The sequence below is a fragment of the Pelophylax lessonae genome (genome assembly GCF_965119305.1).
Source record: "Pelophylax lessonae genome assembly, chromosome: 11".
NCBI lineage: Eukaryota > Metazoa > Chordata > Amphibia > Anura > Ranidae > Pelophylax > Pelophylax lessonae.
The window spans coordinates 238850633-238862757 of record NC_138778.1 but is presented as its reverse complement, the minus strand read 5'-3'; the positions used below and the strand labels follow the sequence as shown (position 1 = coordinate 238862757).

At 46.2% G+C, this 12125-nt stretch overlaps 1 protein-coding gene across 1 annotated transcript in view; it reads left to right on the top strand.

The window, feature by feature from the left end:
- The window catches only part of LOC309567214 (T-cell differentiation antigen CD6-like), a 77278-nt gene that overhangs the window by 26574 nt on the left and 38579 nt on the right, over positions 1-12125 (top strand). Inside the window, exon 4 of the mRNA XM_082272593.1 lies at positions 11780-12076. Coding sequence (XP_082128719.1) covers positions 11780-12076 — 297 coding nt within the window. The remainder of the gene's footprint in view (positions 1-11779; positions 12077-12125) is intronic.

The window sequence follows — 12125 nt, the reverse complement described above, 5'->3', positions numbered from 1 at the left end:
TAGCATACATAGATATGTAGAAAACTGTTATATATTATAATTGTTTCATATTTTGCTAAATTCTAACTTTACTGATTTTGATGACTCATCACTGCATGTTTAGTAAGGCTTCAGTAAATAAGCTCTTGTAAGTGGTAAAGCATCATAAAACTTTTTCTGGCCTTGCCAGGTGTTTAGTCTAGGAGGTCTGAATTGTAAGCTCTTCGTCAATATAAGGTGCAAAGTTTATTTGAAGATAAATAATGCTGCTATATTGCTATATATTGAACCTGAGAGCAATGCAATACTGCCATCACTGGTGACTCAATGCTACTACGGTAATTGAAGTCTTGGGTTAAAAAGTAAAATCCAATATATATTAAATAAGATATATTAAATATTAGAATGGTGTTACCAGATTTAATCTTTATTCAGATACCTGGTGGATATTAAATGGACATGTAATAGATGAAAGCATGGATACATTTTATGTTGTTTTATAATAGTCTTAAATGGAGAAATTTGTATTTAATATTCAATATACTGGTTGACCAAGAGGTGTCACCCAGTGACATCACCAGTTAATGAATAAGATGTTCCAACCAATGGGGATCATGTTACTCCCTCTGGGTTTAACTTATGGTAATTTTATTAGTCCTTTGTTCTATACCATATAAAAAGAAAAAGCCCAGATGACACATCACACATGACATTTTGCCCAATATACATCACACATACAACACACACGCTACTACAGCTATGCATAGACTCATCTATACAGACTCCATTTTGCTCCATCATGTATCTGAAACTTTGAGGGACGCCAATCGAAACTCCTCCCTACCTGGCCGCCATCTTGGAAATGCAGCCATCTTAAAGACTCTGGTAACTACCATTTTAGTGCTCTTGGCTTGGGACTCAGGAAGCCAAACTTGAGAGAGCTACTGGTGTGAAGTTTGCTGTGTGAGAGAAAGAAAAGTCTCTTCCCTGTTATCGTGATGTGGATATCGCTATTGAGTCTATAAGGAGACATCCTGTGGCCACTCTTGGTATTACACACAAGCTTATTTTGGTCCACTCATTAGTTTGAGAGACCATCTCCCTCTGGTAAGCAGCCATTTTGTTTTTTTTGGTGATTTGCACACCGGTGTCTTCCCTATCCTCATAAGGAGTCGTGTGGATGTAATTTCTGGGATCTTGTGGCTGATCTTCCTGAAACCACCTCTGTGTTCTATTACTATGGACTTTATTGGGATTTAAAATATCCTCTTGCCTTTATTATTTCTTCCTGTATTTTGCACTGATTGGTTTTGCTACACGTGACTAATGTTTAATTTTCACTATATGCACAGATGATTTTTTATATTTAAAGATATTATGGATCACTGATTATTTTCAGTTTTTTCCACTTCAAACACAAGTTTGAATATCTTGTTTTGGTGATTTCACATTCACTGCATTGTAGCGCAGCACATTTTTTGATTTTAGCTACCATTTTAAGCTAGCGGCCATTTTAAATATGTTAAATATGCCTTGCTAATTATTTGATTATTATTCAATATTGTTTATGTACTTCCTTAAATGTTTTACATTTCATGCTAAAGGGTAACGAGAGTACAATCCCAGCCGTATAAACCATATGTAGATTTTTCTCTAAAAAGTTGATTTTTGTTTTTATAACATTTTTATTAAATATCAGATTTAGCGCATATTGGCGTATTAGTCTTACGTTTTGCATAGACTATTCTCGCTTCATCTGCAGTGGAGTGACTATCAGGCTGTGCATTGCGCAGACAATTGTGGTCTGATTATATAGAACATTCATTTATGGTTTATACTATACCTGGAGAAAAAGTAATCTTGCTGTATTTTTACTTTCATTATTGAGCTACAAATCACATTGCATTTATTGTTTGAAGTTTTTATTTTTGTGAAGTTATTTTTTTTGGTGTCATCTCAAGTCTGATCATTTATTGTGATTACATGTCTGGTGAATAAATACTCTTATATATTCCATACTGTAGACTGTTTTCCCTAAGATTGGTATATGCTTTTAAAAAGAAATTAATCAATAAAAAGAATTCGCTACATATTTATTTGTGGAAATAAGTGAGACTCTCCTTCCGCACAGATCTTTGCTTATTGACATAAATAGACACTGTTATATTCATAGCAGTATAAACATTCTTACATAATGGAGGCGGCCCAGCAAGATATTATCAATTTATTATTAATTCTGACATATTCTTTCCCTTTTCATGTAAATATGTATATATTTATTTATGTGTATTGATTTTATGCTTACTAAATAAAAAAAAATTGGGAAGAATGTTCCTTACATTGGTGATCAGTGGGAAGAATGTTCCTTACATTGGAGGTCAGTGGGAAGAATGTTCCTTACATTGGTGGTCAGTAGGAAGAATGTTCCTTACATTGGTGGTCAGTGGGAAGAAGGAGGAGGACACACCCAAGGAGCTCTCTGTGAGAACCAGCCCTTTTCAAGCCTGGGCCTTGCTTGCTAGCTTGGCCCAGGAACAATGCCTGATCCTGGGGGAGGCCCTGGGAGGGATCCCCCTGATGACACGGGGCCTAGTGAGGAGGAGGTGGAGGACCTGTCTGTGGGTCCAGGCCCCGGTGAGAATGCGGATGTCTTCAGCCAGAAGATTATCAATCGTTTTAGGGCGATTGGGAGAGCGGAAGAAAAACTTAAAGTTTTGAAGGCTGAACACAAATCCTTCAAAACCAAGTATTTCCAGGCCTGGAGTAAAAATCGCACAGCCATGAAGCCTGAGTTACAGGAATTGGAAGAAAAGGTAAAGGAACAATCTTTATTATTGGAAAGGCTGAAAGACAGAAGTGGAGCATTTAAAGAAAAGTTTGACAATGAGAGGCGTTTTACCAGCCAAGCATCAGCATCTGTGGATCAGCAGCCTCCGTTAATGGATGACCCGGCTCCATCTGCCTCTGCACCTCTCCCCCCATATCAGGACTGGGAATCGCCAGCGGTAACCAGCCAGGGGGTTGAGAGTGGACATGGATCCCTGACATTTATCCAGGAGATGGAGTCACCCCTGAAAGCAGACAAGTTTGTCTTTTCTGATGATCCATCAGAAATCCCTGAGGATGGGCAGAGGAAATTCAAGTCAGCAAAGCCAGTACTGGTGGAGAAATCCCAGTACATCATGCTGCCATCCAACATGTCTGCCCCACCTGCTGTAGTGGATGGTGTCCCAGGTGAGAAGGAGCTCTGCATACAGCTACCTATTGGAGATTCTGCTGTGGAGAAACAGAGTGCAGACATGCAAGGAAAATCCCTGACCAATGAATTCCCGGACCATCAGATGAATGTGGATGGACCTGCATCTAACACCCCAGGCATGGATTTTGCTGGTCTGGCTGAGACCAGTAGTCCCACAGCAAGCAAAATGGCTGCCAGCTCCAAAGAGCATGCTTCATGTTCACCTGAGCCTCCCAGTCTTCCAGTGCTGATTGACCAGCTGGTTTCTGGTGGGGGAGGGGATCAACATAGTGCTGGAAGTGAAGCAGCTATGGAAGTCTCCTGCAATGTTTCACCTGTTGCTGTGTTAAAACAGAATGCTATATCCACAGCTGAAAACCCTGTCCTAGTGGAAGAGAAGATGACAGCTGGAGTTCTTACCAGTGCAGCAGCAACTATGGATTCTGCTGTGAAGACAACAGCAATAATAAATATCCCAGCAAGTATAAAAAATGACATTAATGTTAAAGCAATGAATGTGGTGGGTGGTGGTGAAGGGGTTAGTAATGCTGGGAAAAATAAAAATGACATTTTTCCTCCTGCTCAGCAGAGGAAAGATTCGATTGCACAGATCAATCCCGAATCTGTGCAATCATTATCTGCTAAGTGTGTGTCAGATAATTTAAAAAAAACTGATGGATTTTCTGCTGGGAGGAATGTTGGAAGCTATGCTTCAGCTTTGGGGAGTCACACCAGGGTGGGTGGTGGGAATTCTGTTATTAGTCAAAATTCAGGGAGGTTTGGTGGGTATAGGAGGAGGAATGTGGTACAGTTGAGGTGGGTGGGGGATGGAACTCCACCAGTAAGGGGGAGGGTGGCTGAGTTGATTTTGGAAATGGGGTTTAAAGCCTGTGATATTTTTGCTTTAATTTGCCCGGTGGGGAGTTATGAATTTGATTTGTCGTTTGTAAAACCTGAAAGTTTGGATCTCTTCTGGGAGAGATTTAGGAGGTGCAAGGGCCTTCAGCAGTGGAGTGGTTTGGTGCCAAAAGTGATTTCAAGGCAGCCTCTGATAAAATCAGTGACCATTTTGGTGCGTAACGAATCCATACCAGAGGCTGATTTATTAGTATGGCTACGCCGATATGGCGAGGTCCTCACTCCACTGCGGAAGGTCCTTGATGAACATGGGATATGGACAGGGGCCTGGACAGTGTCACTAAAATTGGGGGTGCTGGGCGATGTAGTTCAGCACCTTCCCTGCTCAGCCTTTCTGGGTAGGGATAGGCTGACCATTTTCTACCAAGGTCAGCCTAAGGTGTGCAATAAATGTGGTGATAAAGGCCACTTTGCATCGTCCTGCACCCACAAGAAGTGCTCACTGTGCCAGGATTTAGGCCATTTGGCCAGAGATTGCACCCAGATTCGGTGCAATTTGTGCCAGCAGCTGGGTCATCCATATAGCCAGTGCCCAGAGGCACTGCATAACTTGCCAGGATTGGAGACTGAGCTGCAGAGGCTTGATAAAGAAGATGAAGCAGCTGAAGTTAGAGAGGAAATTGTTGCTGCCCCTCCTGTGTCTGTTGTGTCAGATTCTGTTTCCCCTGGTGATGTGGTCCCTGAGTCTGTCCTTCCTGTGTCTGTTGTGTCAGATTTTGTTTCCCCTGGTGATGTGGTCCCTGAGTCTGTCCCTCCTGTGGTTGTTCCTACATCTACTGTGCGTAGATCCTCCAGACTAGCGGAAGCTGCTGGGGGGGCGGGTATAGTGGATCTTCCCCCTCGGCCTACTCCACCTCCAGTCCCTGTCTCTCGACACCGCAAACGCGGCCAAGAGGGTGCAGGGGTGCTGGATGGTGGTGGGGTCGATGGGGTTGAGGGAGGGGTGTCCATGTCCCATGTCTCACCCTCTGTTGTGGAGGATTCAGATGAGGAGGGGTGGGAGAGGACAAAGAGGAAGAAAAAGAAGAAGAGGAAGACCAGTAAAGTGGTCGTTTCTTCCTTACAGTTAGAGCCAGGAGGGGTTCCTCTTGGCAACTCATTTTCTGTGTTATCAGGGGAGGAGTTGGTGTCGGATTTATCTATTTGTTTATCATCTATGGATGAGGGGGAGTCACATAGTGTAAAGAGAGCTGTTTCGGGTGATGAGAGTGTGGTGGAGGTTAAGAAACGACTACCCCAATCATCCTGATGGCAGTGCCCGCTCTGATAAAGGTGGCGACCATTAATGTCGCCAGCGTGAAATCTGCAAGAGCTCGTGATATTGCCTTATTTTTGCTCAGTGAGTTTGATGCTGAGATTTTATTTTTGCAAGAGACCTGGCTCAATACTTTGGCCGATGTCCATCTAGCAAAAAGAGAGTGGAGATGCGGTCCCTCCTTTTGGTCTCTTGCGGCTGAGCCTTGCAGCGGAGTAGCGGTTCTTTTTAAAACCGATATGGTAACGTGCCGGCGGATAATTGAGGTAGAAATGGGGAGATGCATGGTCTTAGACGTCTCTGTTAGGGGGCAGGACCTGCGCCTGATCAATATCTATGGACCGCAGTCAAAATGGGACAGGAAATGCCTCTTCACAAAGATCAAGCCCTTCCTTTTTACATCCCAGCAGGTTGTCTTTGGAGGTGACTTTAACACCATAATTAGGCCTGAAGACAGGAGGGTCTCCATAGACAGGCTGGGTTATGATAGCGTTTTTCTTAGAGATATGGTTAGACAAGCAGGCCTGGTAGATGTGCACATTAAGCACTGCCCTGGCAGCACGGGATTCACGTTTCAGAGAGGGAATAGTCAGAGTAGGATAGATAGGTTTTTTTTAAAGGAGAACTCTGCTTTCTCGGCTCCTGAGTTGAGGGCGGTGGAGTTCTCTGACCACTGTATGCTGTCTGTGACTCTGAATGCCTCGGACACTCCACCCAGGGGAAGGGGTACCTGGAAACTGAATTCGGCTCTCCTGGAAGATGTAGAGGTAAGACAATCCTTTGAGGATTTTTTTCAGGCACAGGTTTCTATTCTGGACTTTTGCAGCAGTAAGTCAGAGTGGTGGGAGCTTGTGAAACAAAGGGCGATTGGACTTTTCAAGGCCATAAGTAAGAAGAAGCAGCTTGGTATGTATATTGCCTACCAGCATTTGCAGAGGAAACTTGATCGTCTTGTCTCGTATGGAGGAGATCCAGGGGAGATCTCGGAGGTAAAGCTTCTTCTTAGGAAGTGTCAATACGACCGGCATGCCTCCTTGGTTCTGGAGAGAGATTATGGGAAATATCACTCGCCTGATCCTTACCAGAACTGTAAGCAAGGCATAGCAGTTAAGACGGTCATAGGTCTGAGGGATAGTACGGGTTCCCTGGTGAAGTCCAGATCAGGGATCCTGGAGATCTTCAGGTCATATTACGCAGACCTTCTGGGAAGAAAGGACCTTAGTCGGGATAGGATGGAAAGCTTTCTGGATTCTACTCCAGGATTGGGAAATGATACATTGCCTTTGATGGATTTGACAGAACCAATTTCAGCGGATGAGGTAGTTCGTGCTATAGAGAAGCTGGCTACCAAAAAGTCGCCTGGGCCAGATGGGTTGACAGCTGAATTTTACAAGTGTTTTAAGTCCATTCTGGCTCCCTTTTTAACGGAGGTTTATAACAGCTGTTTAGATGAGGGTTCTCTCCCTCCCTCCATGAGGCAATCCGCTGTGATTCTTCTGTCAAAAGGTAAAGACCCCTCAATAATTGAGAACTGGCGCCCCATCAGTCTTCTCAATGTTGATAGAAAGATCTTGGCGAAGATTCTTTTTTGGCGCTTGTCGTCAGTAGCAGGCGATTTTTTGTCCAATCATCAGCACTGCTCGGTCCAGGGCAGAAGTACCTTTTCAGCAATTTTAGCTGTCCGGGAGGCTTTGGAGCGATGCAGGGCTGCTGGATGGAGAAAGTACTTGCTGGCATTGGATCAGGCGAAGGCTTTTGATCAAGTCAATCATGAGTACCTGTATTTGCTACTTGGTAGATACGGCCTGCAGGGGAGGTTTATTGATTGGCTGAAAACATTATATAAAGGGGCTGAGAGCTTCCCACTTGTTAATGGTTGGGTTGGACGGCCTTTTGAGGTTGGCTCTGGTGTGCGCCAGGGGTGTCCTTTGAGCCCCCTGCTATATGTATTCGCAATCGACCCCTTCATAAGAAGGTTAGAGAGTGGATCGTTGTGTGGGGTGCCTTTGGGCATTGCTGGTGTGCCGCCTTTGAAGGTCGTGGCCTATGCCGATGATGTGTCTGTTATTATCTCTGGGATGGAGGAGGCGCAGGAGGTGGTCTCTGTGATAGAGCAGTACACTGAGGCTTCTGGCTCTAAAATCAATCATGAAAAGAGTGAAGTTTTCTGGATGGGTGAGGAGGGTGAAAGCTTCGAACTTCCGGATGCCTTCCCAGAGCCCCAGCAGAAAATTAAAGTGTTGGGCATCAAATTTGGTCCTGGTGACTATGGTCATCGAAATTGGGAAAGCAGGTTGTTGAATGCCAATGCCAAGGTGGCAAGCTGGAAGAAATGGAAACTTTCCTTGAGGGAAAGGGTTGACTTGATTAAAACTTACCTGATCCCAATCTTTTTATATGTCAGCTTTGTCTGTATCTTGCCGGAATCTCTCTATGCAAGGGTGTACAGCTGCTTTTTCCAACTGTTATGGGGAAATAGGCTGAACCTGATCAAACGCAATGTAACTTACCTGTCCAGGCGGGAGGGTGGTCTAGGAATGGTCAACCCTATAGTTTTCTTTTCTCTGCTTTTTTTAAAGTATAATCTTGGTAATATGTTAGCAGAGACCCCGCCGGGATGGGTGGGTATTTTTCAATCTTGGTTTAGGCCTTTTCTGCGATGCTGGGAAGATGGCGGGCCAGTGAAAAGTCTGAGAGTCCGACATGGCAAGCTTCCGGCTTATGTTGCCCCGTGTCTGAAAATACTTAGGCAGTGGCAGGTGACAGTGGGGGATATCAAGTCCCTCCCCAGAAAGCTTCTGGAGAAGAGGATTTTGGGCTCTGCTTTCAGTGTGTCGCTGACCTTAAAGGATTGCCCAGGCCCCGTAATGAGGGAGGGGTTGCGTTTAATTAACTTAGGAAGAATCCCTTTGAAGTTTAGGGATCAAGCCTGGCTCGCTTTCCATGGAAGGCTCTATGTGAGAGGGAACCTGAAGCATCGCCCTGTGGATGATCGGGATTGTCCGAGTGCGGAGTGTGTTGGTAAAGTGGAGTCTATGGACCACTTTTTGCTCCAGTGTCCTTTTAACATAGAGGTGTATAAAAGGGTGGGGAGGGCTCTAGGCATCCCCTTTCTCTATCGCATGAGTTATGCGGAGTGGGTGTACGGGGCATTCCCGACTCGCTGGGATTTTGATTTGGATACACTTTTTCTAGTTAGTATAGTTGTCCGTTACTTCACGTGGAATGCACAGTGCCAGATTACCCTGCGGAAGAAAGTCCTCCCTGTCGAGGTGGTGGTGTACGATATTCTGGGTGAGGTTGGGAAGATTCGGGTTCTTGAGAAGGGCAGGGAGCCTCGAGCGGTCTGGATAAGGGCGTGGAGGAATATCAGACCTGCTTTTGGTGAACTGTCCATCTCTGGGTGAAAAGCTTTTTTCCTATGCTATTTCTTTCACGCCCTTAGCTTTTGTTGGTTAATCTCTTCTTTTTGAAGAAGGGCTGCATGCATAATGGGAGTGGTTTTTGTTTCTTGACCTCGCAGGTTTGATGTCTGGTGTGGTGGTGTGAGTCTTATTAAGATTATTTTTCCCGGTAATGATGTGTTTCATGATGTGAGTTTTGTTTTTGCTGTAAAGCCATTCTTTATTTGAGAGCAGAACTTGCTATGTATTTTTTTCCCTTTTCATGTAAATATGTATATATTTATTTATGTATATTGATTTTATGATTATTGATTGCAAGACTTTTAATAAACAAAATTGGGAAGAATGTCCCTTACATTGGTGGTCAGTGGGAAGAATGTTCCTTACATTGGTAATTAGTGGGAAGAATGTTCCTTACATTGGCGGGCAGTGGGAAGAATGTCTCTTACATTGGTGGTCAGTGGGAAGAATGCTCCTTACATTGGTGGTCAGTGGGAAGAATGTCCCTTACATTGGTGGTCAGTGGGAAGAATGTCCCTTACATTGGTGGTCAGTGGGAAGAATGTCCCTTACATTGGTAATTAGTGGGAAGAATGCTCCTTACATTGGTGCTCAGTGGGAAGAATGTCCCTTACATTGGTGGTCAGTGGGAAGAATGTCCCTTACATTGGTGGTCAGTGGGAAGAATGTTCCTTACATTGGTGGTCAGTGGGAAGAATGCTCCTTACATTGGTGGTCAGTGAGAAGAATGCTCCTTACATTGGTGGTCAGTGGGAAGAATGCTCCTTACATTGGTGGTCAGTGAGAAGAATGTCCCTTACATTGGTGATCAGTGGGAAGAATGCTCCTTAAATTGGTGGTCAGTGGGAAGAATGTCCCTTACATTGGTGGTCAGTGGGAAGAATGTTCCTTACATTGGTGGTCAGTGGGAAGAATGTCCCTTACATTGGTGGTCAGTGGGAAGAATGTCCCTTACATTGGTGGTCAGTGGGAAGAATACTCCTTACGTTGGTGGTCAGTGGGAAGAATTCCTTACATTGGTGGACAGTGGGAAGAATACTCCTTACCAGTGGCGTAGCATGGGTTGTCAGCGCCCGGGGCAAGGTAAGTAATTTGCGCCCCCTACACAAACCTACTAGACCACTACACTGACCACTACACAGACCTACCTTATTCCTACACTGACCTACCTGATTACTATACTGACACCTACAAAGACCTACCTGACCACTACAGAGACCTACCTTATACCTACACTGACCCCCCCCACACTGACACCTTCACTGACAACTACACTGATCCCCCCATACACTGACTCCCCCATACACTGACACCTACACTGACCCCCCAATACATTGACACCTACACTGACCCCCCCCCATACACCGACACTGACCCCTACACTGACCCCCCCATACACTGACACCTACACTGACCCCTACACTGACCCCCCCCCCATACACTGACACCTACACTGACCTCCCCATACACTGACCCCCCCATACACTGACACCTACACTGACCCCCCATACACTGACACCTACACTGACCCCCCCATACACTGACACCTACACTGACCTCCCCATACACTGACCCCTACACTGACCCCCCCATACACTGACCACCCCATACACTGACACCTACACTGACCACCCCATACACTGACACCTACACTGAGCCCCCCATACACTGACACCTAAACTGACCCCTACACTGACCCCCCTATACACTGACCCCCCCATACACTGACACCTACACTGACCCCCCCATACACTGACCCCCCCCATACACTGACCCCCCCCCCCCATACACTGACACCTACACTGACCCCCATCCACTGATCCCTACACTGAGCCCCCATACACTGACACCTACACTGACCCCCCCCCCCATACACTGACACCTACACTGACCCCCCCATACACTGACACCTACACTGACCCCCCCCCCCTACACTGACCTCCCCTACACTGACCTCCCCTACACTGACCTCCCCTACACTGACCTATCTCCCCCCTCCTATGTCCACTTCCCTGGGCTCCCGGGCAGGCAGCACATCACTCACCTCTTTCTGTGTCCAGACACTGGGGACTTGAGGAGACGATCCGGAGCAGAGGAGAGACACAGCGTGTCAGCAGCAGCCAGCGTGGAGGCAGCCGGTCCGGACAGCAGGAAGAGACTCCAAGAGCGTTGCTGCACATGCACCGAGCTGCCGGCTGCCATCTTCACCCACGAGAAGCCCCGCCCCGCCCCCTGGCCGCACATGACAACTTCAGCGTCCACCGCTGCTCGTCCTGCACAGTAAAGGAGCCAAGTGCAGGAAAGAGCAGCCGGGCCGCCGGACAGGGCATTGTCACAAATAAAAGGATGCGGGACACTATGATCTTGCGGATGGCGGGCGTGGGATGCGCCCCCCTAAATATTGAGCCCGGTGCCAGTGGCCCCCTCCGCACCCCCCACGCTACGCCACTGCTCCTTACATTGGTGGTCAGTGGGAAGAACGCTCCTTACATTGGTGGTCAGTGGGAAGATTGCTCCCTACATTGGTGATCAGTGGGAAGAATGCTCCTTACATTGGGGGTCAGTGGGAAGATTGCTCCCTACATTGGGGGTCAGTGGGAAGAATGTTCCTTACATTGGTGGTCAGTGGGAAGAATGCTCCCTACTTTGGGGGTCAGTGGGAAGATTGCTCCTTACATTGGTGGTCAGTGGGAATGTATCTGAGAGGCAGAAATTGGTCCTTGCTGAAGGAACCTCCGGAGGAACCCTGGTTGAGGAAGGCTGACCTAGGATGATTACTGTCCCTGCTGGACTCATACTTTCAGGATGGTGAGCAGGAGGACACTGATGAATGTCTGCTCCCTGAAGTCCTCTGCAATGAATGAACCACTTAGGTACTCAGAGTATTGGAAAACATTATTGTGTAGTTATGTGGTTGACTCCCGGCTCTGGCTTTTGCTTTACTCTGTGTTTATTCTCATGCAGGACATCATGAGCTTCGCCTGTCTGGAGGTCCCCATAACTGTTCGGGTCGTTTGGAAGTTTATATGGACGGAGTTTGGGCGACAGTGTGTGAGGGTTCCTGGTATGATGATGATTCCAACAAAGTGTGTGAAGATCTCGGCTGCGGATCGTTTGTGAAGAACACCAAATATGAACATACATTGAGTACAAGTGTGACCTTTCTGTGTTCTCATTCCATTTCATTATGGGAATGCCAAGTCTTATCCAAGAACCGCAACACCTGCCACCAAGCCAAGGCTGTGGGCATTGTCTGCAATAGTAAGAAAAAAAATCAGAATATTCCTTTATTTAGGATTTGATTTTCTCG